The sequence below is a fragment of the Coturnix japonica genome, chromosome 12, assembly GCF_001577835.2.
Source record: "Coturnix japonica isolate 7356 chromosome 12, Coturnix japonica 2.1, whole genome shotgun sequence".
Taxonomy (NCBI): Eukaryota; Metazoa; Chordata; class Aves; order Galliformes; family Phasianidae; genus Coturnix; species Coturnix japonica.
The window spans coordinates 13,665,505-13,691,243 of record NC_029527.1 but is presented as its reverse complement, the minus strand read 5'-3'; the positions used below and the strand labels follow the sequence as shown (position 1 = coordinate 13,691,243).

General features: G+C 46.1%; 1 protein-coding gene across 1 annotated transcript; it reads left to right on the top strand.

The window, feature by feature from the left end:
- The first annotated feature begins 2,678 nt into the window (after window positions 1-2,678).
- EIF4E3 (eukaryotic translation initiation factor 4E family member 3) lies at window positions 2,679-17,419 on the top strand. The gene is made up of 7 exons (XM_015875417.2): window positions 2,679-2,835; window positions 7,326-7,398; window positions 8,340-8,434; window positions 10,034-10,094; window positions 14,851-14,917; window positions 15,513-15,668; window positions 15,994-17,419. The coding sequence occupies exons 1-7, from the start codon at window positions 2,723-2,725 to the stop codon at window positions 16,038-16,040; spliced, it is 612 nt and encodes a 203-aa protein (XP_015730903.1). The 5' UTR covers window positions 2,679-2,722; the 3' UTR covers window positions 16,041-17,419.
- Window positions 17,420-25,739: the final 8,320 nt, after the last annotated feature.

Here is a 25,739-nt window from a genome sequence, read left to right as displayed (position 1 = left end):
TCAAGGCCAGGAAGGTTTATGTTGCATCTGGCTGAGTAAAAAAGAGGAGCTTCAGCTAGACAGAGGTCTTTGTCAACGTTTTTCAAAGTCCCTTTTTGATTAGGAGAACCAAATAAGCATAAGCTGGTTATCAGCTTGATGTTCTCCAAGGTGTCATACCTACTGCCTTGGAAATAGCTGTGGAAGGCTTCCAGTGTGGCAGTACAGCATGACTGCTCAGATGGTGCTTGTTCTTTTCCTCACTTGCAGGTGCTAAACAGTGTTAAAACACAGCTAAAATAAGCCTAATGCTTTCCCAATATTTCTCACGTATTCGAGCACTGTAGTTGCCACAGTGATGTTATACAACTGCCATCAATGGGAAGAATGGTCCTGAATGTTTTAATGTCTGCCCCTCCCAGGCTCTGTTGCTTGTATTGCAGGAGTCCTCTGCTCTAGCTGGGAGCAGAAGCTGTGGAAAAGCCACCCAAGCAGGCAGATAACGCCTTGAGCACGTGTTGCTGGCAGGCTTGAGGATGATAAGGGCAGGGCTTTAAATGTCAAGACCATGGAAGGAGTTAGTGTTTTTTTCCAGCTGTAATGTGCCTGCTTCAGTGCTAGTCAGATCCATGACAAAGCACTCAGGTCTTTATAGCAAAGCTTAAAACTGGGTGCAGGAGCATGCAGAATGGGCCAGAACTGTATCTCCCACTCCACACCACTTGTTTGTTGCTTGTTTTCTTTCTTCCCAATCCACCTTGCCAGTGCTTGTTTGGGAGAATTCAGCTGTTACCTGTCTGCAATCAGCTGAGCTGACCTACCTGCTGACTCCTTTTAGCCACCCAGTTCTGCTGTGAATGGACTTTTCGTGGCAGAAAATACCTCTTTTATCTTTCTATCTCACCCCATCTTTGCAGCCTTTGAGAACAGAGTTGCACCATAACACCACAGTTTGTGTGTTGCAAATCTGCTGGAGAAGGTACAGAGGCACAGGAGATGGCATCAGCAGGGCTTCTTTAAAAGCGAACATTCTGGATAAGTGGCAAATATCAGTGAAATATGTTGTTAATTAAAGCCCATAAATCTCTCTCTCAAAGTGCGAGCAATTTCCTGGAACTCCTAATCTCTGAATTGGTTTTGTTCAGTGCAAGGAGGCTGAGCAGGATCAGGATGCTGCTCTCACCTTCGTTTCTCCTTGTGAGATCCCCTCAGGAGACGTGTTCTTGCCTCTGTGTCACACCTTCTTAGAAACCTCTGTGGGTGTAGGCTGTACGTGCTAATTCAGTGCATCCTGTGATTGCCCTTCCGCCCGACCAAATTAATTTACTGTTATCTGAGATTCCCACGATGCACCTTGTGCCCCTGCGAAGCCTGCTATTTACTGCTGCAAACAAGGAATAAACGGAGGTTTACATGTCTTGTTTGGCATAATGACACAGGCTGTGCTTGCTGCCTGCTATTTGTTCTGTGTTGGAAGTGTGGGGGCTGTGCTTTGATATTGTTCCTTACAGCTCAGGTTGTTTGCAACAAAATTGTTTGTTTTCAGCCTCAGCTGTAATGTTCTAGGGGATGAGCAGCTCTCTGGTGATGGGATCTGGAGGCTTTCCTTGAAGTGCGTGGGTCCCATCAGAGGTGGCTTCAAAGGGATTTGGTGTTTGTAGTGTGTGCTGCTGGCTCTGGCCTTAGTTCCAGAGGGGCTGTGCAGCATAGCAGAAAATTAACACTTCATCAGCAGCCTCAGCAGAGGGACAATAAAAACATCACATGTGTGAGGGCTGTTGGTGGCCCAGGGGAGAGCAGGGTCCCTTTAGGTCACAGCAAATCCATGCTCTCCTACTCTCTTCTTCTCCATCTTCTCCTGTGAAAATCCAGGCTGCTGTGCCCAGATACAGCCATTTATTGCAGCACTGTGCTCTGGGTTAACATCTTGGATGGGCTCACCGTTAAACAGGGAGCACCAATGAGTTTCAGACTCTGAGCTCTCCCAGTCATTATCTTGCCTTCTATTTAAAGAGCAGTAAACTAAATTGCAGGAGATGGTGCAACTGGTTTTCCAGTCCTTATTTAATTTGGCTGAGCAGTTCGCATTTTCCATCTGCACAACAGAATCATTAACTTTTTTTTTGTTTCCTTGCTGTCACTGTGCAGATTGCTTTTCATGGGTGATCTCTGCCCTTTCTTACTGCTGCATTTCATTTCTTTGCAGGAGTGCAGCTCCATTGATTCTTGTTTTAGGAAGGAGCACGTATAAAATTATTCATCCTACTAACGGTGCTTGCAAAGAATCCGATGTGATTCATGGTCTTTGATCCTGCTATTGCATACGTGGGTGTTTAACTTTACTACTGCATACAGTCCCACTGGGGAGAATCTTAGTTTAAAAGAAAAAAAAAAAAACACTTATAAAAATAACGTGAGCCTTCTAAGCACATGCCGTGCTGGATGATGAGAAACACCTCCCTTTAAACAAACCATGCAAATTAAACAGGTGGTGTGGAAGATGAGAAGAAACGAATTAATCACTTCAGGTCTGTAAAGCTGCACTAGGGGAAGGCGGGGGCTGTGGGCACCGTCCGGAGCTGCTGGAGCTCACGGAGCGTCTGGACGGCGATAGGGCCGGATTCGGGTGATGCTGCGCGGAGCAGCCGTGGGTTGGACTTGACCATCCGTGGTCCCCACCCCGCGCCCTCCCCCGTCCCGCCCCATCCCCGGGGGCGGTTCTGCAGGCCCGGCCGGGCAGGACATGGAGCTGAGCGCCCTGGGCCCGCAACCTGCGCGTTCCCGGAGCGGTGCCGAGGAAGGGGCCGAAGCTCCGGAGCTGCCGCTGCATTCGGCGTGGACCTTTTGGCTCGACAAGTGAGCGGGGAGGGGCGGCTGGGGGGTACATCGCTGCGGGACAGCGGGAGTCGGGTCGTGTGCTGCATATAGGGAAACTTTCGGTGTAACGGGCCGGGTTGCGGCTGTTATTTCACGCAGCCACTTGACGAGCCGCTTTTGTTGTCCTTTAACAGCCGCACGTCGGTGCGGGCGAGCTCCAAGCTCTAGTTTGAGCAGTGGCAGCCGTAGGGCCGTAACCTTTCATGCACACCCCAACCTCGGTGCTCCTCCGGTTGGTAAGCGAGCAGTTGTGATGGTGAGCGACAGTGCGTTATCGCAGCGCTGTGCCTCCGTGCGGACCGCAGTTCGTGTGCATGAACTTTTATCTCCTATCTGCAGCGGTCACGGAGTGCTTCCTCGTGCTGTTTATACAGCGTCGGAAACCGAAACAGAAAGCTTGGATCCTGCCCTATTTATCTTGTTCTGCTGTGCGTTTGTTGTCTTGTTATTAATCTTCTGTATTCCCCTGTTTTCTGTTTCTGTTGTTTCTTCTCTCCCCTCGCTCAAGAGCTCCTCTGCTCTAAAGGCCCTTTCTCAGAATGCAAAGCTGTTCTCCTTCAGTTTGTACCTTTAAAACACGGTGGCAGAGAAACGGAGCAGGTTCATTGCAGGGCAGTTGGACCGGATGACCTTTAAAGGTCCCTTCCAACTCAGATGTCTCTGTGAATAGCATGGAACTGCTGGAAGCGTGCAGGTGATCCCAGGTGCTGCAAATCAAGTCTTACAAGTAACCCCAGCAGTTATTTCTGACCTCCTGACTTGGCTGCAGGCAGGGCCAGGCTCTAAGCTGTGCTCACAGTTTGGTTACTCTTAAACACTGCTGTGTGCTGCTGAAGCTGCTGTGTCCATAAGTCAGGTAGGGAGGAGCAGCCCGGCCGTACAACCAGTGCTGGAAGTTAAAGGCCACTTCAAGTTAAAGAGGTGTATGATGATTTATTTTTTCCCCTCATATCTTGGTTCTGCTGTATTTTAGAGTCTTAGAATTCACGATCTTACTTTATTTGTCATTCTGACCCCTTCTAAGTACATGTAATTAGGTAGTGTTGATCTTCCTTATCTTATTAAACCATATATATATTATAAAAGTGGTACTAGGAGTCTGCATGTCTTTAGTCATACATACACACAGCACTGAGTTGTGTTTACCACCAGCAGTAATGGAAAGATGGCAGGGAACAGGGACAAAAACAAAACAGAAGAGTTGTTCCATGCATTAAAATAAATATCTAAGGCATTTAAAAGAGATACAAGGCATACAAGAGATACGTTTTATTGCATGGCTAAGAGCTGCAGTGTGCGGAGGTTGTTGTGTCTCTACAGGGTCTTTAATGTTATTGGTATAACATTATATATAACATCATATATTGGCACTGGTATAGATTTGCTGATGAGGTGTTGCTTGGACACATACAGGATGAACACACCACAGAGTCCAGCTGGGTGTTGTTATTGTTCCTCAGTAACACTGGTATGGAGCTGTGCTGTGAGCTATGAGATAGTACTGGTTTTGACTGCAGCTGTGTGTTACCTGGCATTTAGGCTGACATGCAGGAGGAAGTGACACTGGAGGGTAGATGCAAGTTGGGAGGGGTAGGCAGAGATGTGTATTGTTCAGTTATACCATGGATCTCTCTCAGAGTATATGTCCAAACACCACCAACGTGTGTCTTTCTATTAAGTCACACTTAAATTATCCAGAAAGCAGCACTTCCCATAGCAGCTAATGATATGAGTGATTCAACTGGGCTCGATGGCTTCATTTTTATCATAGCTTCCCTGGTGTAGCTCCTGCCTCAGTAGTGAATTTAACCCACATCAGCACTTGCTTCTCTAAGTGCCATGGCACAAGTGTAGCATCAGGGGGTTGTGATCCTCTGCCCAGGACCGTTGCTGTTATCTCACACACATCATAGCAGATGCGCATTTCCTGTAAGTGCAGAGTCTTGGTAGGCTGTGTTGGGAGCCTTTCCCTCATCCAGCAGGCAAGTCACCCGGTCATATACCTAACCCTATATGTGCTTTAGGAAAATGAGAGCAGTGGAAGTGTTTGGGAGGTCAGGATTCAGCTCTCTGACAAGCAGGATCCCATGTATGACATGGAGATACTCATAGGCAGACAATACATGTAAGACTGAGAAGCTGGCTTTTTTCCCTTCTACTGAAAGAAATGAGATTTCCTTCTTAAATTGTTAAAGTGCATCAAGGTCAAGATCTGCAGGTTCCCAAGCTCATGCCAGTATGACGTCTGTGGTGCTTTGCATGCAGTGCCCTGGTGATGTTGGAGGCCTGGGCAGTGTCAGCAGGGCTTGCAGATGCCTTTGGTGTCACACTGGGAAGCAGGATTCCTGCTGGTGGCTTGTCACATGCCTGCTTGTCACAGTGAGGGGTTGGTGTGGGGTTCTGCCTTTTAAATGAAAGGTTGCATTTCTGCTTTTTGCAATAGTGTAGGTTGATCTATCTATCTATATACTTAACACTGTGATTATGCCTCACAAAATGTAATAATGTAAAAACAAGGATTAGAAATCTGGTCATTATACTCGTATTGAACAGTGTATTCAGTGTGAAGATTGCACAAGTGGGAACTGAAGTGAAATGGCAAAAGGCTCAGATGTCGTGGATGACGGAGCAGGCTGGCAACTTGAAACCATCCCTTAACAGGAGCTGGGGTTGTACATCTGTGTAAATATATAGATGGTGAAACTGGTTTTGTTTTTTGATGCGTATGTGCGGGTGTGATGCAAACAGCCTGCTGGGTTCAGTGTGTCCTTAAATGTTTGCAGCTACGCTAGGTTAGTCCTTCCTTGCCAAAAGAAGGAGGTGCCTGCTTTTTCCCTATGGAAGGCTGCAGGTTTTGGCAGCAGCAGCTCTTGGTCCAGCACATGTGTGTGCTCACAGGGATGGAGAGGATGCACATCCTTGCAAAAACTTTCAGAGGAAAAAATGTGCTCCTAAGTGTTGTCAAATGGAAAGTAATGTTTAGAGACAACTGGAGGAAAGAGTAAACATTTGCTGGTAAATGTACCCTTATATGCTGCTTTTTCTCTCCACAGGTTATACTGATGAGATCTGTATCAATGTCATTTAGTGGATAAATTCTGATAACCGAGCCGTTTCCATAATAGTTGGGAATTGTTATAAGTGAGCACATCAAATATTTGAAACTAAGCTTAATAATTCCCCTTTTTCCCTATAGCAAAATCCTATTTATCCAGAATCATCTATTTCATCTATTAAAGCTCATGAGTAGGTGGCTTACAATGAAAAATGATGGTTAATATTATAAAAACGTTCAACCCAGTAAATGCATTTTGACAGGCTTTGATGGCTTGAAATCAGTCTTTGTCTGCATTCAGAATGGATTGCCGGATTTATTTAGTTGCCACAGCATGTTTTTCAGCTTATGCTTTGTAAGTAAATATTTTGCTTATTTGTAGCAAAGCCATTGGGGCTGAATACTGGCAGTGGTGTCTCCACAAGTGCTCAGTGGTTCTTAAGGCTCTGGGGAGAGGCAGGGATTGGTTCCCACTGGGAAACAAAGGGCAGTGTGAGAACGTCTGAAAACAACTATCCTGGGTTCTGTGCAGGGAAACAGAAGAGCTACAGTTCAGCATTAAGCATTAACATCAGCACAACCACCTGGAGGTTTATTCATGGGTAAAACAATGAGATTTATCTTTATGTCTCTTGTTCTTTATTCTTGCTGGAATAAGGAAAGAGCAGCGAAGGAAGCTGGCAGCAGAGCTCAGTTTGGGTGGTTGTTCCTGTTTCCATGCTGTGCTTTGACCAAACAGCCCTATGAGATGTGGGTTGGTGGGTCTGATCTGCTCAGGCAGCCACTGAAATTTCCACCCCAAACTATTGGGAAGGTGAAGGAGCCACAGGGCACAGGGTGGGCGGGTGGGAGAGCTGCTGGGTGTTTCACGGGCAGGCTCTCATTGGGGAATCCAGATGGGCAAGTCCAGTGGGCCACCAGCCCATTAATGCCCGTCTCCAGCGGAGCTTGCTGTGTCCAGCTGCTGCTGCTCCTGGCACAGCTGGCCGGGCTGTTCCCTCCTGCTTATGGTGATTTGCAGTGCTTGTTGAGTTAATTCAAAACTAATTGTTCACAGTGGCGGTAATTGGAAGTTCAGTATGGTGTATCAGCTCAGTTCTATTGTTGATAGCAGTAAAATTATCCAAAGTGGAAAAACTCCATAATAACCTGCAAATATTGACCCTTAAATGAATCCTGTCTTGTGTAAAGAGCCTTTAGCAAGGTGCGGGCACGGTGCGGGCCGGGACACAGCGCCACCTGGCGGCGGGACGGGGTAGTGCCGCGCCGTGACCGCAGCGAACGCGGGCGGTTCTGGCTGAGGTTCGGAGCGAGGAGTTGGGTCGGGTTGTGCCAACTGCGGTTCCGCTACATTTGCTGGGAGGAGCGATGCTCGAATTGGACAGCTTTGTTTGTCTTTGTTTCTTCACTCAAGGTCCCTTCCTGGTACCACGGCAGCCGAATGTGCCTCAAATCTGAAGAAGATTTACAGAGTACAAACAGTGCAGGTGAGGTGCAGCTTTGCCACAGCCATCACATGCTGGAAATGCTGAACATAAGGTGTGAAGTTACATGAACACCCATCTGGGTCAGCCACACTTGGTTTTGCTTCCCCACGGTGGGAAGTGTTCCTCTTGGCTGTGTGTGGTGTCCTTAGTTGCTGTTAGAATTGCCCTTGGCTTTGCCAACTAGAAAAGGGGATGGAAGGACCCTGGTGAGAGCAGGCACGTCCACTCTGCCAGTGGAAACTGGAGTCACTCCGCTAGTGAAGGTAATGGCTTTTAGAGAGAATAGCCAAGGGCTGTGGAATTTAACCATATAGCGTTGCAATCTTTGTTTATAAAGTTGCGTTAATGATTAAATATTAGATGAACTAATACTTAAAGAGTTGTACTAATGCTCATTGTTACATCTCTGCATGTTGGTGCAACACAAGTCTGTAAAGGCCTTTCTTCATCATCCCAACTGTTGGATAAAGAAGAAAGGGAATGGGGATCTCTTTACTCTTTCTTCCCTGTTGCTCATTGCTGCTTAGTGCCTTTTATCCACCCAAATCACAGAATCACAGAATGACCCGGGTTGGAAGGAACCTCAAGGATCATGTAGTTCCAACCCCCCTGCCTGGCAGGGCCACCAAACATACACATTTACTAGATCAGGTTGCCCAGGGCCCCGCCCAACCTGGCCTTGAACACCTCCAAGGACGGGGCATCCACAACCTCACTGGGCAGCCTGTTCCAGGGCCTAACCACTCTCCTAGTAAAGAACTTTTATATAAGAACTTCATATATTCAATATGAAACTAACATGCATCACAGCTTCTGCTTTTTCCAGCAGAAAAGTTGGAAGTGAGCTGGTAGATCTTGGGTCCTTTCATTCTCCCCCCATTCCTGCACTGAATCCATTCTCTTAATGCAATTAGTATTTCTGTGTGTTTGCTCGATTGAAGGATTTCTGGAGTGTCTACAACAACATCCCTCCCGTGACGAGTTTGCCCCTGCGATGCAGTTATCATCTGATGCGTGGAGAAAGACGGCCCCTGTGGTAAGTGTGCTGCCTTGTGGTGCTGGTGGGCATGGGCAGGGACAAACCATGCCTGGAGGGAGGTGGTGGGCATGGGCAGGAGCAGGGCTGTGTTTCTGCTGCCAGCCAATGCCAGAATGTGATAGCTACAAAGGAATATCTTGGGGTCATGTTGAGCTCAAAAGAGGATCTTTATTAAAAATGCAGGCTGGAATTTAACTGTCCACTTTGGAACATAGAAGTTAAGAAATTAAATTGTGAACTAACAGTTAAGGAATTAAAATGTGGCTTTGAAATCCAGTTTGGGAATACACGGAACATTGCTTGTATCTGAAATAACTCTATTGCTTTTTTCTCTCTGTACTGGTGTAATCGTGATGCAGATGACTGTGTCCTTAACTGTTCTTCACCTGTACAAAAGCATAATGTATGCATAGAGATGTGCACACGGGCTTAGGTTAAAAATAATTTAAGGCATTATGAAGTGATGCATTGCAGCAAATTCCCACTTGATTGTGGAACAGTAATGAAGTAATGTATGAATCACTGATGTTTTCCTCTCGGAAATTGAGTTTAGCATGCCTTCTTCCTGATCCAGTTCCTTCACATCTGAATTAGCTGAGCCATTTACCGAAGAGACTTGATCTCTTGGACATCATTTGCACCAGATTGTGATTGGATTAAGGTTTCATAACCAGATCATAGTCTCAATAACTGGATGCTGAGTTACACTGGGAGGTTTCTGGCCTACCCTGTGTTATAAGTAAATGCTTTTCTAAAGGGAAACTCATGTGAAGATCAGTGTTACTTTTCCAAAAATATTGTGACTGGTCAGAATAGCTAAGGTGGTTTACAGAGGCATGATGGTGTCTGTGGAAGCCATCTGGGCCCTTGTGTGCAGCACTTTGGAACTTGGAAAGGATGAGTGAGAACACTGGTTTGGTTTTCCTCTAGCTTTAGTTTTGGTTTGGTAAGTCCCTATTAGACGAGTAAAGTGCAGAGTCCTTACCTGATGGTGCTGCATCTGTGTTCAGGCTGTCCAAGTAAATGAAGATGCTGCATTTTGGGGAGGGATTGCAGGAGGTTGATGCCACCACTCACCCAGACAAGCTTCAGGCTGCAATTATTTTTTTCCTATTTTTATTTTGTAAGAATAGGGCAATTAATTTCTGGTCATCACAGACCTGAAATGAAATGTGCTCATGTTTGTTGTTGTTTTAATTGAACTGGGTAGACTGAAAAGTAATAAGCTGGTTATGTGAAAATATGCCTGAGTTTTTCCAAAATAAAAGGTTACCATAGTAAGACATAAACTTGCTTTGTGGATTATTTCCATGCCACAAAGTGTGCAGCCTTTTTGAAGCCTGTCTGTAGCCAGGGAAAACATGTATGTTTTCCAACACACAAACCTTAGGGGAGAGATTAGGTGTTGAGAGATGCAGTTCATGTGAACAATGAAAGAATTATATCTGATGTCAGAAGTCGTAACTTGAGTCATGCTACCCAGAGTCGGTCATTGCCTTTCAAAAGGGAATTTTCTGGGAAAATTAACCCCCAGACGTGGCTTTATCTAGATGTGCATTTCAGTGCTTATTTTACTGATCTATTTCCCATAACCAGGGAAGAGGAAAGCAATGCCAGGGGAGGAATATGGAAAATGAAGGTCGCTAAAGAAAGTACGGTATGTAATACTGACTCTTTATTTAAAAATACTTAATAAGGGAGTTTCTTTAAGTTCCATGCAAAGTAGCTGTTGTAAAACTTTCTAGTTTTAACATTACCCAAATTTACAGCCAAACACCATTGAAATCTATGATGTTTTGCTTTAAGTGAGCAAAAGTTTCTTTTCAGGTGATTCAGTATTTTGCACTTTCAGTCACATTTGTTGCTATATTACAAATCAAATGAAAGCTGCAGCATTCTATTCCGTTTCCATTTGGTAAACGAGGTATTTCCTAACCAACTGTGTCCACACGACTTGGTTTGCCTACAGGCACTCAAAATACACAAACATCTCTTCCTGATTATACCCAGAACCTCAATAATGCTCTCAAGACTCCACACACACAGTTCAGCACAAGTGCCAGAGTTTCGCTGAGCACCAAGTGCTCCCAAACTATCCAACTCAATAGGTGTGTTGTGCTTGGCACTGCCTGTGCCCACCATGTGTTGGGGGTGAGGGGAATTGTGCCTTGCTGTGCCCAATGAGGACTAATGTTCTCCATAGGTGGTGAGTCTTATCCAGCATCTCTCACTGGTAGGGAAGGATCTTCCTCAGTCTCTTTTCCCGATCCATCCTGTCATGGCTCTGCTGCTTATCAGGCTGTTTGTAATGTCATAAAAGGCCTTTTGTGCTTATTTGTAATATGACTGTGTAGCCATGTGTTAAGTACATGGGGTAAAGGAGAGGAGTGGTGTCACCCCCTTTGGCAGGAGTTGGTTGCTGATCTCCTTGCTTACCTCTTGTGAAACTAGTGTTTTAGTTTTCTTTTAGAAAGTTGGAAACACAAAATATGAGATCCATTCAGACACGTTGTTGTTCTATCCCTGCTGAAACAAGTGACTGTGCTGAGTGTTGTGCCCCTATCAAATGTGTGCTGAGTGATTTTTCCCTGCAACCTGTCACGGGGGGAGGTCTAAGCTGTTCACATGTGTTATTTGTGTGTGAAGGGGGGGCTGGGTCAGACCTTCAAACAGTGGACGTGAGGTGTAAGAAAAATGTGACAGCCTTGAGGAAGGCATTAGATGCTGAAAGATGGTACTTGAAACTTCAGCCAAAAGCTAATTGATTTTGCCTGTGGACATTCTTCCATATGTGAATTGCAGCTTTCTTCCCTCCAATCCTAAGTGATCACAAAAGACTCCAAAATATTATTTTCTCCATTATAATCCAAGGTGTGAAGATGGTCAGAGGTGACAAATAGTTTTGGGAGCTCAGAGAAGCCATATGTTTCAGAGGCTGAATGATCACCACTTCTTGAGACGAGGATACTTTCTGATATCTCAAATGATAAATATCCCTACTCACCTCTGAAAGGTTAAATTACAAGAGAACCTGACTCAATTTTTAGTACTCCTGTAAATAGCATAAATAATAATGAATGCCCATTTCTCCATGTTGGCTCTGTGCTTCTAGCTGTCACAAATCCCCATGCCATCTCTTGGACCAGGAAGAGCCATCTTGTAGAGCCCTTGTTGGAGAAGCTGATATGCTTGAGCAAAGCTTGGTGAGGGTGGGAGGGAAAGGCAGTTTTTCTGAGGAAATCAGTCTTTCTAGTGGTATGAAAAACTGACTAACAAAATACTGACACTTAAGTGTTGTTGCATGTGTACAGTGATGCTTCTGTATACTGCCCTTTAGTATGAAAACTAATACTTTTTAGATCCTCATAAGCTTGATCCTGTTACTGGATGAAGTGCTTCTTACCGAGGCTGTTAGGATAATTCAGTAGTGAGCACTGTGCCTGGTAATGAGAGTGCGTGGTCATCCCACATTCATGCCTGAGCTGGTCACTGGCAAGGATGTTGCCCTGCATGCTGTCCCACCTCTAGAGCATCAGTTCTTCCCATAGCCTGACTATATGTTATATATGATGAGTTACAGAATCACAGAATCACAGAATTACCCGGGTTGGAAGGGACCTCAAGGATCATGTAGTTCCAACCCCCCTGCCTAGCAGGGCCACCAAACATACACCTTTACTAGATCAGGTTGCCCAGGGCCCCGTCCAACCTGGCCTTGAACACCTCCAGGGATGGGGTATCCACAACCTCACTGGGCAGCCTGTTCCAGGGCCTAACCACTCTTCTAGTAAAGAACCTTCCCCTAACATCCAACCTAAATCTTCCCTCCTTCAACTTAAAACCATTTCCCCTAGTCCTGCTATTATCAGCCCTTTCAAAGAGTTTACTCCCTTCCTGGGAGTAAGTTCCCTTCAGGTACTGAAAGGCTGCAATGAGGTCACCCCGCAACCTTCTCCAGGCTGAACAAACCCAACTCCCTCAGCCTGTCCTCATAGGGGAGGTGCTCCAGCCCCCTGATCATCTTTGTGGCCCTCCTCTGGACCCTTTCCAAAATCTCCATATCTTTTTTGTACTGAGGGCTCCACACCTGGACACAGTACTCCAGATGGGGCCTCACAAGAGCAGAGTAGAGAGGGACGATCACCTCCCTATCTCTGCTGACCACCCCTCTCCTGATGGAGCCCAGGATCCCATTTGCTTTCCAGGCTGCCAGAGCGCACTGCTGGCTCATGTTAAGTTTCTCATCTATCAGGACCCCTAGGTCTTTTTCTGCCGAGCTGCTCTCAAGGACAACTCCTCCCAGCCTGTACAGGTGCCTGGGGTTCTTCCGGCCCAAGTGCAAAACCTTGCACTTTGCTGTGTTGAACCTCATTAGGTTCACCCGAGCCCAGCTTTCCAGCCTGTCAAGGTCCCTCTGAATGGCATCTGTTCCCTCCACCGTATCGACTGCACCACTCAGCTTGGTGTCATCAGCAAACTTGCTGAGGGTGCACTCCATTCCCTCATCGATGTCATTAATAAAGATGTTAAAGAGCACCGGTCCCAAGACAGACCCTTGAGGGACGCCACTCGTTACCGGCCTCCACCTGGACATAGAGCCATTGACCACCACCCTCTGTCTGCGGCCTTTAAACCAATTGCTTATCCATCTAGTTGTCCACCCATCAAATCCACCTCCCTCCAATTTGGAGATGAGGATGTGATGGGGGACCATGTCAAAGGCCTTGCTCAGGTCCAGGTAAATGACATCGGTCGCCTTCCCTTCATCCACCAACGCCGTCACTCCATCATAGAAGGCCACAAGATTAGTTAAGCATGACCTTCCCCTGGTGAAGCCATGCTGGCTGTCTCGGATCACATGCTCGTTCTTTATGTGATCAAGCATGTTGTCCAGGAGGATCTGTTCCATAATCTTCCCAGGCACAGAGGTGAGACTCACCGGCCTGTAGTTCCCCGGGTCCTCCCTGCTCCCCTTCTTGTAAATGGGAGTGACGTGACCCTTCCTCCAATCATCCGGGACCTCACCTGACAGCCACGACTTCTCAAATATGATGGAGAGCGGCTCAGCAACCACCTCAGCCAGCTCCTTCAGGACCCTGGGATGCACGCCATCTGGCCCCATAGACTTATACTCATTCAGTCTAAGGAGGCACTCTCGGACTTGCTCAACCCTTACAGTGGGGAGGGATTTACCTCCTTGGTCCCCACATAGAGGTATGGGGGTGCAAGACTTAGGGACTTGAAAAAGACTAGAATCCTGGCCACCAGTGAAGACCGAGGTGAAGAACTCATTCAGCACCTCAGCTTTCTCTTCATCTGTTGAAGCCATTTCTCCTTTTAAATTTACCAGAGTAGGTACGCCCATTTTGGCCTGTCTCTTCTGGCCAATGTACCTGTAGAAGGTTTTCTTATTGTTTTTCACGTCCCTCGCCAAGTTCAGTTCTGCCTGCGCCTTGGCTTTCCAAGTTGATAGTGAGTTACAGAAATGGGCAACCCTCTGTGTTCCCAGAGAGTAGGTATAGCAGTGCTTGGAAACTCCTTAAAGCAGTTTATTGGTTTGTTGTCTTGCTTTTTGCTTTAATGTTGGTGTGTTCAGTTGTTCAGTTGCTGTTTCTTTTTAATAGCACTAAAACTCAACTTGATCTCAAACAGCTGAAAAGACATTCTTTAAAGGCAGCATATATTATGGCGATACAGCCAAATACAGATGTTGATGTATTCTATATATATATATATACATACACACACACATATATATATCATATTCTGTCATTCAAAATGCTCACCTTGTAACATATTACTGTATGTGTTGGTCCAGAGGCATTCCAAGTTTTGTATGGGCTTTGGCTTAGGTGATAACAAATGTCAAAAGGAAGTAAGAGTGTAGCTGATCTAACAGAGCCAAAGAAAACTTGCAGATAGCTGTTCCCCCTTATTTGAACTGCCTTGTGAGCATTCGTACTGTTGAAAGACAGGCTTATTTCATAGGCAAGGCAAATCAGATGTGATGCCTAAATATACATCCATTTCATTTACTGGTTGAGTTTTTCTGGCACTTTTCTTAGCACAGACAGTGATTCTGTTCCACAGAAACAAGCAATCACAATTAAAGCCATAGGGTCTTTTATCATGGGAAATTCTTGGGAGACACGGAGATTGTGATGGTAAATTCAGAGTTTAAATATTAAACAATTTTTTCCTTCTGTAGTTTTATCAGATTTTATTTTCAAGCTCTAAATTCTTGTTCCAATTGTACTGAAGACATTATATAGCACAATGTGTACTTGTTACAAATACTCTTTATTGGCTGGACAACTTGATAATGAGAATGTACTCAAAACTGAGCTAACAAAGGGGATTTTTAAACTGAGGTAGCAGGGCAAAAGTAACTACTATTTTTTTCTTCTCTTTAGGCAGCAGTTTGGAAAGAGCTCCTGTTAGCAACTGTTGGAGAGCAGTTCACAGACTGCTGTGCTGCAGGTAACTTGTAAGTGATTGCTGCTGTCGTGTCCATGTGATTAACCAGGAGGAGGAGGACGAGGCATTCTGCTGTTGCAGCACAGAGCTGCCTTTGGTCCCAGGCTCACCAGCCTGCGTTCCAAGGAGGCTGGCAGGTTATCAGGGTTGTAAGCATCTCTTAGCCAGCAATGAAATGATTGGTATTAAATTCTGCAGCGCCACAATCCTGGAATTCCAAATTATGCTTCTTTATCATCATTTGTACTGTCACAGTTGGAAGAAACCAAACTGGATAGATGCCCCATTAGCCTTCATGAGCTCTTGATTCCCTCCTAGGCAAGGATAGAAGTGATAATAAAGATGAGTGATTCTATGGCACTTCATTAAAGCCACAATGAGGTAACGCTTACATAGTACAAAAGTTTCTATAAATACAGTGTTTGTTTCCTTCTCGTAACTGTTCTGTCTGGTTTGAACATTGGTATTCTCTTCATTAGGGATTGCTCTTCAGTTGCTTCAGTTTGTTCAACTCTTGGGCGCTTTCACAGCACATAAGTATTGAATTAGACATGTCTCGCTTAAAGTAGTTTTTAATGATGCTTCCTGTGCTCTGCAGATGATGAAGTCATAGGGGTGAGCATCAGCGTTCGTGACCGTGAGGATGTTGTACAGGTCTGGAATGGGAATGCCTCCTTAGCGAGTGAAGCAAAAGTGTTAGAAAAGATACATAAACTTCTGCCACACACCTCTTTCAGAGCCGTGTTTTACAAACGTGAGTATTTTCTACTGGCTGATCTCTGCCTCTGTTAGAGAGAAGAGGTGCTGGTGGGATATTTCCATGGGAATAACCTCTCTGGTTCCTCATCAGCTATTTGGAAATACAACATCTCTCATTGCACTGAAATTATAACTTCGGGAATTGAAGAGATCTCTTTCTTTAGGCTCTATTTAAATGTGTATTTAAGTAGTGCATTCCCAAAGGTTCCTCAGCATGCTGTGTCTTCTTAGGCTGCTTGGACATCGTCTTCTATTTGTCTTTTTAATTCCTTGGCAGGATTTATGTTCTTTGTACAACTTTCCCCTTCTCTCTTCCCCAGCTCACAGAGAGCACCATGCCTTTGAAGGCCAACGTGGGAGACATTAAGTGCAGCCTTACATTTGTCACTCACAGTGTGGTGAGGTGTCTGAGTGAGAAGGATGGCAGGAGGCCCTGCAGAAACACTTCACACAGTGAAGTCCTCTTGGATTTAATGCTTCTCATTGAGCTGTAGCTACTGAAAACGAGGAAGCACAGTTGCCCTGACTGCTGAATGTGCCATTCATTACTTTTTGCTTGGTTGTGATTTTAATTCATTGGGGTTTTTTTCTTTAAAAAGTTACTTGGCCTGGTTTTTTTTTGGTTTTTTTTTTTTTTTTTTTTCAATTGTGTCATATTGATTCCTGTTAAGATACAACACTTTGGATTCTTCTGAACTGTTTGTAGTTAAGTGCAGACATGCACAGACGTGGTATGCTGCTTTTTTGAGATGGGGGAAATACTGCCTTGGTGGAATGTGTTTTCAATTTTCTTTCTGAGACATTCCTATCATATGAAGATTTACTCCCTGTCTTTGCCCCAGGAGATGAAGGAGTTGCACGGCATTATCCTAATGGGCTGTGTAATCTGCTCTTGTGCTGACAACAGCACACGTCCTGCAAAAGTAAATAGCAAAGTATTCACTGAATGGGCAACTGAAGAGATGCATTAATTACGGGCCTGACCCTGGGTGAGGTGAATGTTTAAAGTGTGGTGACTTCCAGAGAACCCTGGTTCAGGCTTGAATTTGGAGATTTTGCAGTAAGAAACCGTGTGAACCCCCACCTCCTATTTATTTAAGAAAGGATAATGATTATCATCTTTTCACCACACGGTCTTTCCCTGTACATTCATGATAAGAGTCACAAATTCCTTCTAACCCATTTGCCTAACCTTGATCCATCCCTCATACTTCTGGAGATGTTAGGCCTGCACCTATAGAGGCTCAGATCAGAAGTGCTATTCACTTCAGTGCAAAGGAAGAAATTCTGTCCCTCGTACTTTCAAACTGTTGTGGCTCTTTAGATCATCTCTTTAATTTACAGGAAACAAATGGATTTTGTTTTATGGCATAAATGTGAATAATAATGATGTTAATCTGTAAATGTTTGTATTAATTGAGGAGTTGGTTTGCTTTACTGTTCTACCAAAGATTAATTTATCTCCTTTTGCAATAAGAAGCTGTAAGAGAGAGAAGGATGTGCGCTCTGCTCAGCATTACCTTGTGGGTAAGAGGTCTTGCTTGGCAAATGGTCCAGTTGAACTGATCTCCACATTTGGTGTATTAAGAAGCAGCCATTAGAATCAAATTAAGCAATAAGAATCACACATAGGAGAGGTTGGTTGGGTTATTTTTTTTTTTATTTTTTATTTTTTACAACTTTGTATTTATGAATTAAAACTGTGCAGTTAGTGAGCATTATTAATTAAACAGTTTCGAAAGTCCAGTGTCTTGCTTCTGTGGTTGCTTTCTGAATCACGTCATAGAATCACCGAATGGTCTGGGCTGAAAAGGACCACAACAATCATCTCATTCCAACCCCCTGCTGTGTGCAGGGTCACCAACCAGCAGCCCAGGCTGCCCAGAGCCACATCCAGCCTGGCCTTGAATGCCTGCAGGGATGGGGCATCCACAGCCTCCTTGGTCAACCTGTTCCAGTGCATCACCACCCTAAATACTGTATTTCTGGGATGAAATGTTCCTGCTCTGTGGCTTCAGTGGTGTCTGGTGGTGTCATGGAATAGTTATTACCTTGTTCAGCTCACTGAAGGATTTTTCTAGCTGCTTTGCATGCCATTTCTTTAAGATCTCTCTGCTCGAATGTTGGGTGGGTGGTGATTTTGTCTTAGCCGTGGTATAGAAGAGCTGTCTGTTCACCACCAAAGGGCACATTGCAAACTGGTCAGGTTTTCCTTATACTGTATCCCTGTTGTACTGTGTAAAATTAAGTTAGGGTTTGGGTTTTTAATTTGTTTTGTGTATTTTTTTTTCTGTACATCTTAAAACTCTCTGATAATAATACCCGGTTTGATGGGTGATGTCTAAAATTCAGCATGTATGCCACAATGTGAAACTGAGCTTGGATCAAAACGTGCAATAGATGTTTTTAGGTACAAGACAAATGGCATTTTGGAGTTTAGCAAGCGCTGCATTTAAGAACCATGCAGAATATGTGCAGCCCCTTCCCATTCCTCGCTGTGAGCTCCTACCTCTATGTTGTGTATCTCCTCAGGCTGTGGCACAGCTGTGCCCACAGGGATTACCTGGGAATGCCACTTAGCAGGGATGAAGGGCCGCCTTCTGGGTCAGGCTAATTAGTAGGATTCTGCTCTGCTAATTAAATAGCAGTTTGTTGAACATGCTTATTTGATGAAATGTGTGGAAGACCTAAGAGTTAGCAGGCAAGGATAGGCAGTGTTGCCTCAAGAGCCTGTACCCAAGCAGTTTCTTCTGGCCACAGGGCTTTGTTCTTTCATTCTCCACCAGAGATGCAAGTGACTCAACCAGCTTGGCTTTGCTGCTGTTTTTATTTTTATTTCTGTTGTGCTTTTTTTCTGTGGCTGTGGAGGAATGCATCAAGGCATCTTCAGTCTAAAGCCACTTTTTGCTATGGGTCTTGCTGGGTCCTCTGTGGGCCTTTATTGCAGCCTGGCAGGCTCAGGGCAGGATGACATGCTCTCCTCAGTAGTAATTGATAAACTCAGTACTTGAGAGAGAGGAGCACAAAGCTTTGCAGGGCAGGAGGGGCTCAGGCAATGCCCTGCTCTAGCCAGGTGATGGCACAGAGAAATAACCACTTCTGTTTTTCCTGTGGTGGGATTGACTGGAGGGGATGAAGCTGAAGAGGGTAAAACTGTGTGAGGGGGGTTTCCACTGGTCCAGCTCCATAAATAAGCAAATCAGAGCAGGCTGAAAGCAGAGCCTGAAGCAGGCATCATCCATCATGAGCGAGGCCTGGACTGTGTTCAGCTCGTAATGAGTCTGGGAGAGCAGTGTTATGAATAGGCATGGGATGAATCCCCTTCTTCTTGGATCATGATTCTGAGCAATAAACATGAGAGACAATTTGTATAAAATAGTGAGGATTCTTTCCTAGAGAAGTCATATAAAGCTATATTCGCATGCTGGGGAGTAGTTTGAAGGAATGTTTTGTAGTTATGTTTCCATACAAGTGTGCAGAGTAAAAGCAAAGCATCCAGCAGGTGTTGGGCAGCGTGTGTAACCCTGTGCTGTACTGCAATGTGCATTGCCTGGTGCTGTGCTGGGTGAGCAGAGCATTATTATGCAATTGAGTGTTGAGTGGTTCAGCAGCAGAGCTGTGTAAAACCAGGGTTTTCCAAGGAAGGACCTATTGGTGCAGTCAGAGATCTTCAGGAGAGCTGTGAAATGGGAGGAACTTCAATTCTTCACTGCTGCGCCTGGCATTGCTGTAGCTATGTGTGGTGCCAGGTCTCCAGCCACCTTCCGGGCTGAGAATTCTCTGTGGGTTGGGGCTGGCTTTGCTCCTTGTTCCTTGTATTTCATGCTGTGAAATCCCACAGCTGTGACTGTGTGCTGCTCCATGGAGGAGATGACACCCAGGGTGCCCAATGATGGGTCCTGTGCTCTGATCCCAATGCTCTGCTAATGTCCTATTTCCCTCCGTGGCTTTATCCTTTGTAATAGGATCCTGAGCTGTTGGGGTGAAAAACAACAAAGCCAAACATCTAGTTTTGCTGGGCTTTGTTGCTCCAGCAGCCGCCCCCTGCAGCACAGTGCTCCCACAGCACAGAGCTGAGCCCTTCCTTCCGCCTGCATCCAGCCCATAATCCCTGGATTAGGCCTCCTCTGATCCTCCTGCAGGCACAGGGAGAGCTGAAGCCTGGGAGGAAAGCTCTCTGACAGCACGGCTTTCCTGACACACCTCTGTGGCTCAGCAATGTGCTGTGGGACTTGGGGTTGGCAGCTTTTTGGGTGGCTGCACCTCCTCCTCTGAACAGGGGATCAAGGGCTATCACTGCTCACCCAGGGGTGCAGCACATGGTGTCCCTGTGATGGGGAGGTTTTACTGCTGGAAGCTCCTTGGAACCACGGGGAGGTGATGTTGGAAGTTCCACGTTTGCGATAGTTTTCCTTCTTGAAGGCTGCAATAGCTTCCAGATTCCAGTCTGGTTTTATCTCTCCCCCTTTTTTTTCCCCCCCTCTCTCCTGAAATAAAGGAGCCATTAGAGATGGACTGTAATGTGGAAGACACATGTTTGGATAGTGTTACATGTATATAGCAGTCTGAACGGGATGTCTCACAAGGAGATAAATGAGCTCTGTGCTGGTGTGCTCCATCCCAGAGCCGCCTTTGAAGGCTTCTAGGTTTTGGACAGCGAGCTTTTGGTAATTTAAAACTCATTTATTCTTTGCATTTTGTTTGAATGTATAGATTCGAAACCATCGCAGAACGACTGAATCAAACACTTGCGAAGAGCTGAAAGAAAACGGATGGGTTCAGTGCGGAGCTGCCATGAGATGGCAGTGCGAGACCGGGGATGGGCGGCACAGCCCGGGGCTGCCCACGGCTCACGGGGGATGTAGGTGCCGTCACTCAGTGCTGCCGTGTCTGGACCGGACTTTTCCTGCTTACACAGAGCAGATAACGCTGTAGGAGTTCGGGTATAAACAGCGCAGTAGTGGGGGAAGCTCTCTGAATTATAAGCAGCAGCAAGGAAATGGGTTTTCTTTAAACCGTTGGCTGGCAAATTCGGAAAGCTTTTTGTTGGTGGGGGCGTTTCTGAGTGTAAAAGCACGATAAGGACAGTCATGGCATCGTTTTCTGCTGGGCTCCCCCTCTCCCAACGCACACCCAGGCCATACTTGCAGCATTGGTGATGCATTTGATACAAAATGCTCTTGAAAACAACTTTTGCCAACAGTCCTGCCCGAAGCCATGTGAGAAGCAGTGCGACAGCTATGATTTCTAATTAATCATAATGAGAAAGCCTAAACCACGGTGGGCTCCTCTTTATGTGCTGCAGAGGGACTGCGTTCTGAATCACTGCCTCCCCCCTCTTCCCTTGCCCAGCAGCAGCACCAGCAGTGCTCAGACGGGGCCTTGGCTCTCCTGCACTCCCAAAGCAAACAGCGGTGCCTCAATGGCTCCGTGCCTTCATGAGTGGGATGCGCCTGCATGGTTTGCTGTGGAGCTGACAAGGTCAGGAGCGATGCTGGCAGGACCCAGCACAACCCACGCATTGCAGCAGCCTTCTTTCTGCCAGCACGTGGGCTGTGGCATTTCAGAGCCTGCCCCGTGGCACATGGAGGGTTTGGTGGTTGGGGATCAGCAGTGGGATTTTTCCCTGCTGATGCTCCTGGCGGTGGTGATGGTAGGAAAACATTTGGCGGAGCATCCCGTGAGCAATATGAACCTTGATTGATGGTACTCAGTGCACATGGGCCAATGGTCACGTGGCTGAGCCTCCTAATGCTGTTTGGGATATTTTTTTGCACCAGTCGCAGTCTGTTCATCAAAACAAAATGCCAATAAGTAAAGCATTGCAATGCTTTCAGAGGGGAGCGGGTGAAGGAAAGTGGGTGAATTCTGCCCCCAAATGGATATTCAATCTTATAACAAGTACTGTGGATTAACAAAAAGGAAGTGCCTTGGCTCCTTGCCGTGCTGTGATCGCAGAACTAATGCTTCAGCCCCATTAGCTTTCCGTTGCACTCCTGCCTCTCTTGTTTGCAGGCACTTCAATGAAGTGACTCGTGGCAAGCTTATCTGCATCTATTTCATTACCTTGGCCTCTAAAGGCAGTACTGGGTCCAGAGTGGGGATAGGAGCAGGAAGAGGAGCTGGAGAATGCCCTGGGGCAGGCAGCTGTCCCCCAGTGGGATCACCCTGGGGGTTTTACTGGGAGATCAGGCAGGACAGGGATGCTCAGAGGTTCACAGGGAGCAGCCACACCTGTATGGCTGTAAGGAGCACCTATATGGGACCATGGCTTTATGCTTTAAAGCAGGCAGAGTCTGCATCCACAGGGATGCTCAGGGCACCAAACCCACAGGGCTTTAGGACAGCAGGACAGGAGTGCTCCTCTGCATTGATTCACAGCGAGGGGCTCATCATACCTGCACAGTGTCTGTTTTTTGGCTTAAACCATTACACATGTAAATGCTCCTTCTCAATTACAAAAGCCTGTGCGAACTGGCACCTGCAAAGGAAACTCTGAAGGAGTTCCTGGCACTGTGCTGCTTCCAGTGCTTGGAAGCTTTGCTGAGTCTCCTGAAACAAAGGCAGATGCATGGACAGAATACGTGCTCACCATCTCCTTTCTCCACGAGTTTCCCTCCCGCTGTTCCTGCTCTCCCCCTATTGCACTGCCCAGCCCATTCCCATCATCCTTCTCCCTCTGGGCAGCTGTTCTTGTGGTGAGGGTCCCCACATGGTGCAGTGCAGCAGCTGATGGGTGCTTGTGCTGCAGCAATGCACTCAAGCAGTTGGAAATGCAACAGTCAGGCAGACCAGGCCAGGCGGGAGCAAAAGGAATGGCTAATTAAATGCTGCATCCACCTGTGTGCAGCACAACAGCACTTCCAAAACAATGAAACATATTATTTCAGATTTGATATGTGCTGCCAATTGAGTTTGAAGGCATCGATCTGGACTGATTGTTGGGGACAATCAGAAAGTGGAAGGGTAATTGGCTGCTGTGTCCCTCATTGATTGAGCACCACGGTTCACAGCTGCAAACATTATTTTGAGTACTTTGCAGCATCTCTTCTAATAAAAGATCACAGAAATTAAGTAACAAGGTGACCTGCATGCTCTGCAAGGGAGGAGGCTGCTTTTAGCCAACGCACCAGTGCTGTAACCAAACAGAAAGGTGTTGTCAAATGTCATCACTGTAACCAAACAGAAAGCTGTTGGCAAAGGCGAGAGTGCCAGGGCAGGGAAGTGTGGCTTTATGCCTGTATGTGTGCATGGGGATGGCAGCCCCAGCTCGCTGCTCCGGCTGCTCGGCTGCAGCAGAGAGTGAAGCAGAACAAGAAGGCGCAGTGCGTGGGCCGTGTGCCAGGAGAGCATGACCTTGTCTCTCTAGGTTGTTTAAGATGTTAAAGCAACAAATACTATACCATGTGTTCTGCCAGGGCTCGCTCGCAGCTGATCCAGAAAGAGTGTCCTGGGAGAGGAGCAAATTGGGAAGTGTCCCAAGCTGCTGCAATCAAATCCACAAAAAGTGCATATAAAATTTTTACATATAATCAAGAGGATGGAAAAATTACCTTATTCCCCGCTGTGCACTTTGGATTAATACAGCCAAACATTATTCAATCCTAATACTTACAGTGACCACGAAACCTCTTCCTGTGCTCACCAGGAACAGGCAGAGAGAGCAGCTTTTCTCCTGGAGGAGGTGCATCTGGTGTCGGTTTGTAGCAGTCTGCTGTGTGTGCTGATGGTTTTCACTAATCCCCGCTGCCTGCCTCCTGCTCCTCCTTTGGTTGGGATCTGAGAACAGAGGCCTGGTGACATCAGTTTGATTTGGTCAGCAATGATGTTCTCGTGCCTAAACCCCAAAGAACCTGGACTGGTGCTGGGATGAAGGTCCTGATCTTGCCTGCTGCCTGCACACCCTGTCCATCGGGGTGCATCCTGCATCCCTGCCCTGCTGCTCGATGCCATACCAGTGTTTGAGGAACAGTGTATTGGTAGGAATCCATTTGCAAGAAGAAGCCAATGAATGTCCTACCCATGAGCAGTGCCTGGCAGTGCATTATTGCCTCTGCTCTGGAGCACTCGTTGGTTGGCTTCTCACTTGTAGATGAGGCCCAGTGATCCACCCTTGTCTGTGCCCAGATTTCCAGTTTCTTTCCTGATTTTCAGATGGCCAAACCCCATTCTGGCAGCTTTCAGACACACCCCACTGCTGAAGGTACTGAATTGAGCCCATTGGATGACTGGGAAGAAAGAAGAGTGAGGCTGGCTGAGCCAGCAGCTAACACTTAGGGACAGAAAAATCCAAAATAAAAAGTCACAGTGTTCATTTTTACACAGTAAGAAGCATTTCTCCTCAGCGTGTGGATATATTGCAGAACAAGCAGGGGGAATGCACGGCCCAGCTTAGTGAAACAAGAGTTAAACAACATCAAATCATTCCCCGTGATGGATCATTAAGAATGTGGAGCCTAAATGTGCAGTAAGATTACAGCATCGTGCAGATGTTCCTGTACCAGCAGCTTATTTTGCATATTGCAAAGTATAGAGATAATTCCGGGTAGTAGCAAACGCAGGCAAAGTCTAGCCTGTCCTATGGTGAGTGCACGTCTGGATTGTTCTACAAGGTGAGTTTTGTGGGGTGGAAAGGACTGATCTACGCTACTTGTCTGGGTGACGGCTGCCATCACTGGCACAGCTCTCCCACCCACACCTCACTCACTCACTCACTCAGGATGGATGGATGGATGGATGGATGGACGGTGCTTGTGCTGAGTTAAGTCACCAAGAGAGGGGACCAAGTAAGTAACACTGTGGTTTTGTATATATATATATATATATATTTTAACATGTATGATGTTCTAACAGAATTTAAGGCAACATTCCTCCCGCTAATTAGTGTTTCCACGGCACTGCAAAAACTACAGCTGTAGGAAGAATTAAGGAAAAGTAATCAGCAGCACAATTAAGCAATCTGCCGTAATGACAGAACACAACATTAGGGTAGAATAATCAGAAACATAGGTATATTTTTCCTCCTCGGTTTTCATTTCCCACCCAGTGATTCACTTTCACTGGGCATCTACAGAGTGATGCCCGATGGAAATGGCCACATTTAGAGGCTGCAGCTTTGGACCACGCTCCAGTGACGATGCCCAAGATAATTCTTGCCAACTTCTTGCAGCTAGCATTGCTTTTATTGTATTTTGTTGAAAACTGAATGTTTGACTTTCTCTAGTCCTGACATGGACATTGGCTTTATCTGTTGTAAAAAGGGCTCAGCTCTCCTAGTGGGATGAGGGGGCTCATAGTGCTTCTGCAGCCATGGCCAGGAGAGGGAAGTGCCTACACCTGTGGGCAGGGGGTGATGGAATGGGCCTGTGCTGCCATCTCAAAGTTCCCCAGGGCTATAAGAGCCCAAGAGGAAGAGGAGCTTTCTTTCCTTGGGGATGGATTGGTAGGAAGAAATTGCAGCTCCAAGGGAAGAGGGCTGAGGGTGAGGAAGGGGAGGTAAGTCTTGCTGCTCTTTTCTTCTTAGGTGCTGCAGGGGAGAAGCAGCTTTGGTAGTGCTGGAAGTGATCTGTGTGCCTTGGAGTCCTATGGGGCTCAAGTGCGCTTTTTCAGTGGAGCTTCTGGAGAAGGCTGGGGTCCAATTGTGTAATCTCTGGTGAAAGGAAAGGCCTTGGAAGCTTGCAGGAGGAGTCACTGCCTTTGGAGGCACTGGAGAAATGTGTAGATGTCCCGCTAAAGAATACAATTAGTGAGAATGAGTTGGTGTTGTACTTGGTGATCTTGGTGGTCTTTTCCAACCTTAATAATTCTAAGTCATATGTGGTTGATGAAAATGCCTGTCAGAAATAAACCAGAAAATGTTGGCGTGTTCCCCTGATAAATTTTTTCCTTTGCATCCTGTATAAGCTAATGAAATGACAACTATAAAATTACATATACTGAGAATGAAAGTCTGGTGATTGTAGTGTAAGAGCAGCTGGGAGCATGACACCTCTGTATTTTAGGATACTTTGGCTTTTGACTTAAGGAAAAAAGCTTAGGATAAAAATTATCAAAGCTACCTCAGTCT

What these genes read in the sequence shown, in the direction of transcription:
- EIF4E3 (XM_015875417.2), top strand. Translation starts at nt 2,723, where the DNA reads ATGGAGCTGAGCGCCCTGGGCCCGCAACCTGCGCGTTCCCGGAGCGGT. An exon ending in TGGACCTTTTGGCTCGACAA is followed by an intron (nt 2,836 to 7,325) that starts GTGAGCGGGGAG and finishes TCTTCACTCAAG; the next exon opens with GTCCCTTCCTGGTACCACGG. An exon ending in GGAGAAAGACGGCCCCTGTG is followed by an intron (nt 8,435 to 10,033) that starts GTAAGTGTGCTG and finishes TCCCATAACCAG; the next exon opens with GGAAGAGGAAAGCAATGCCA.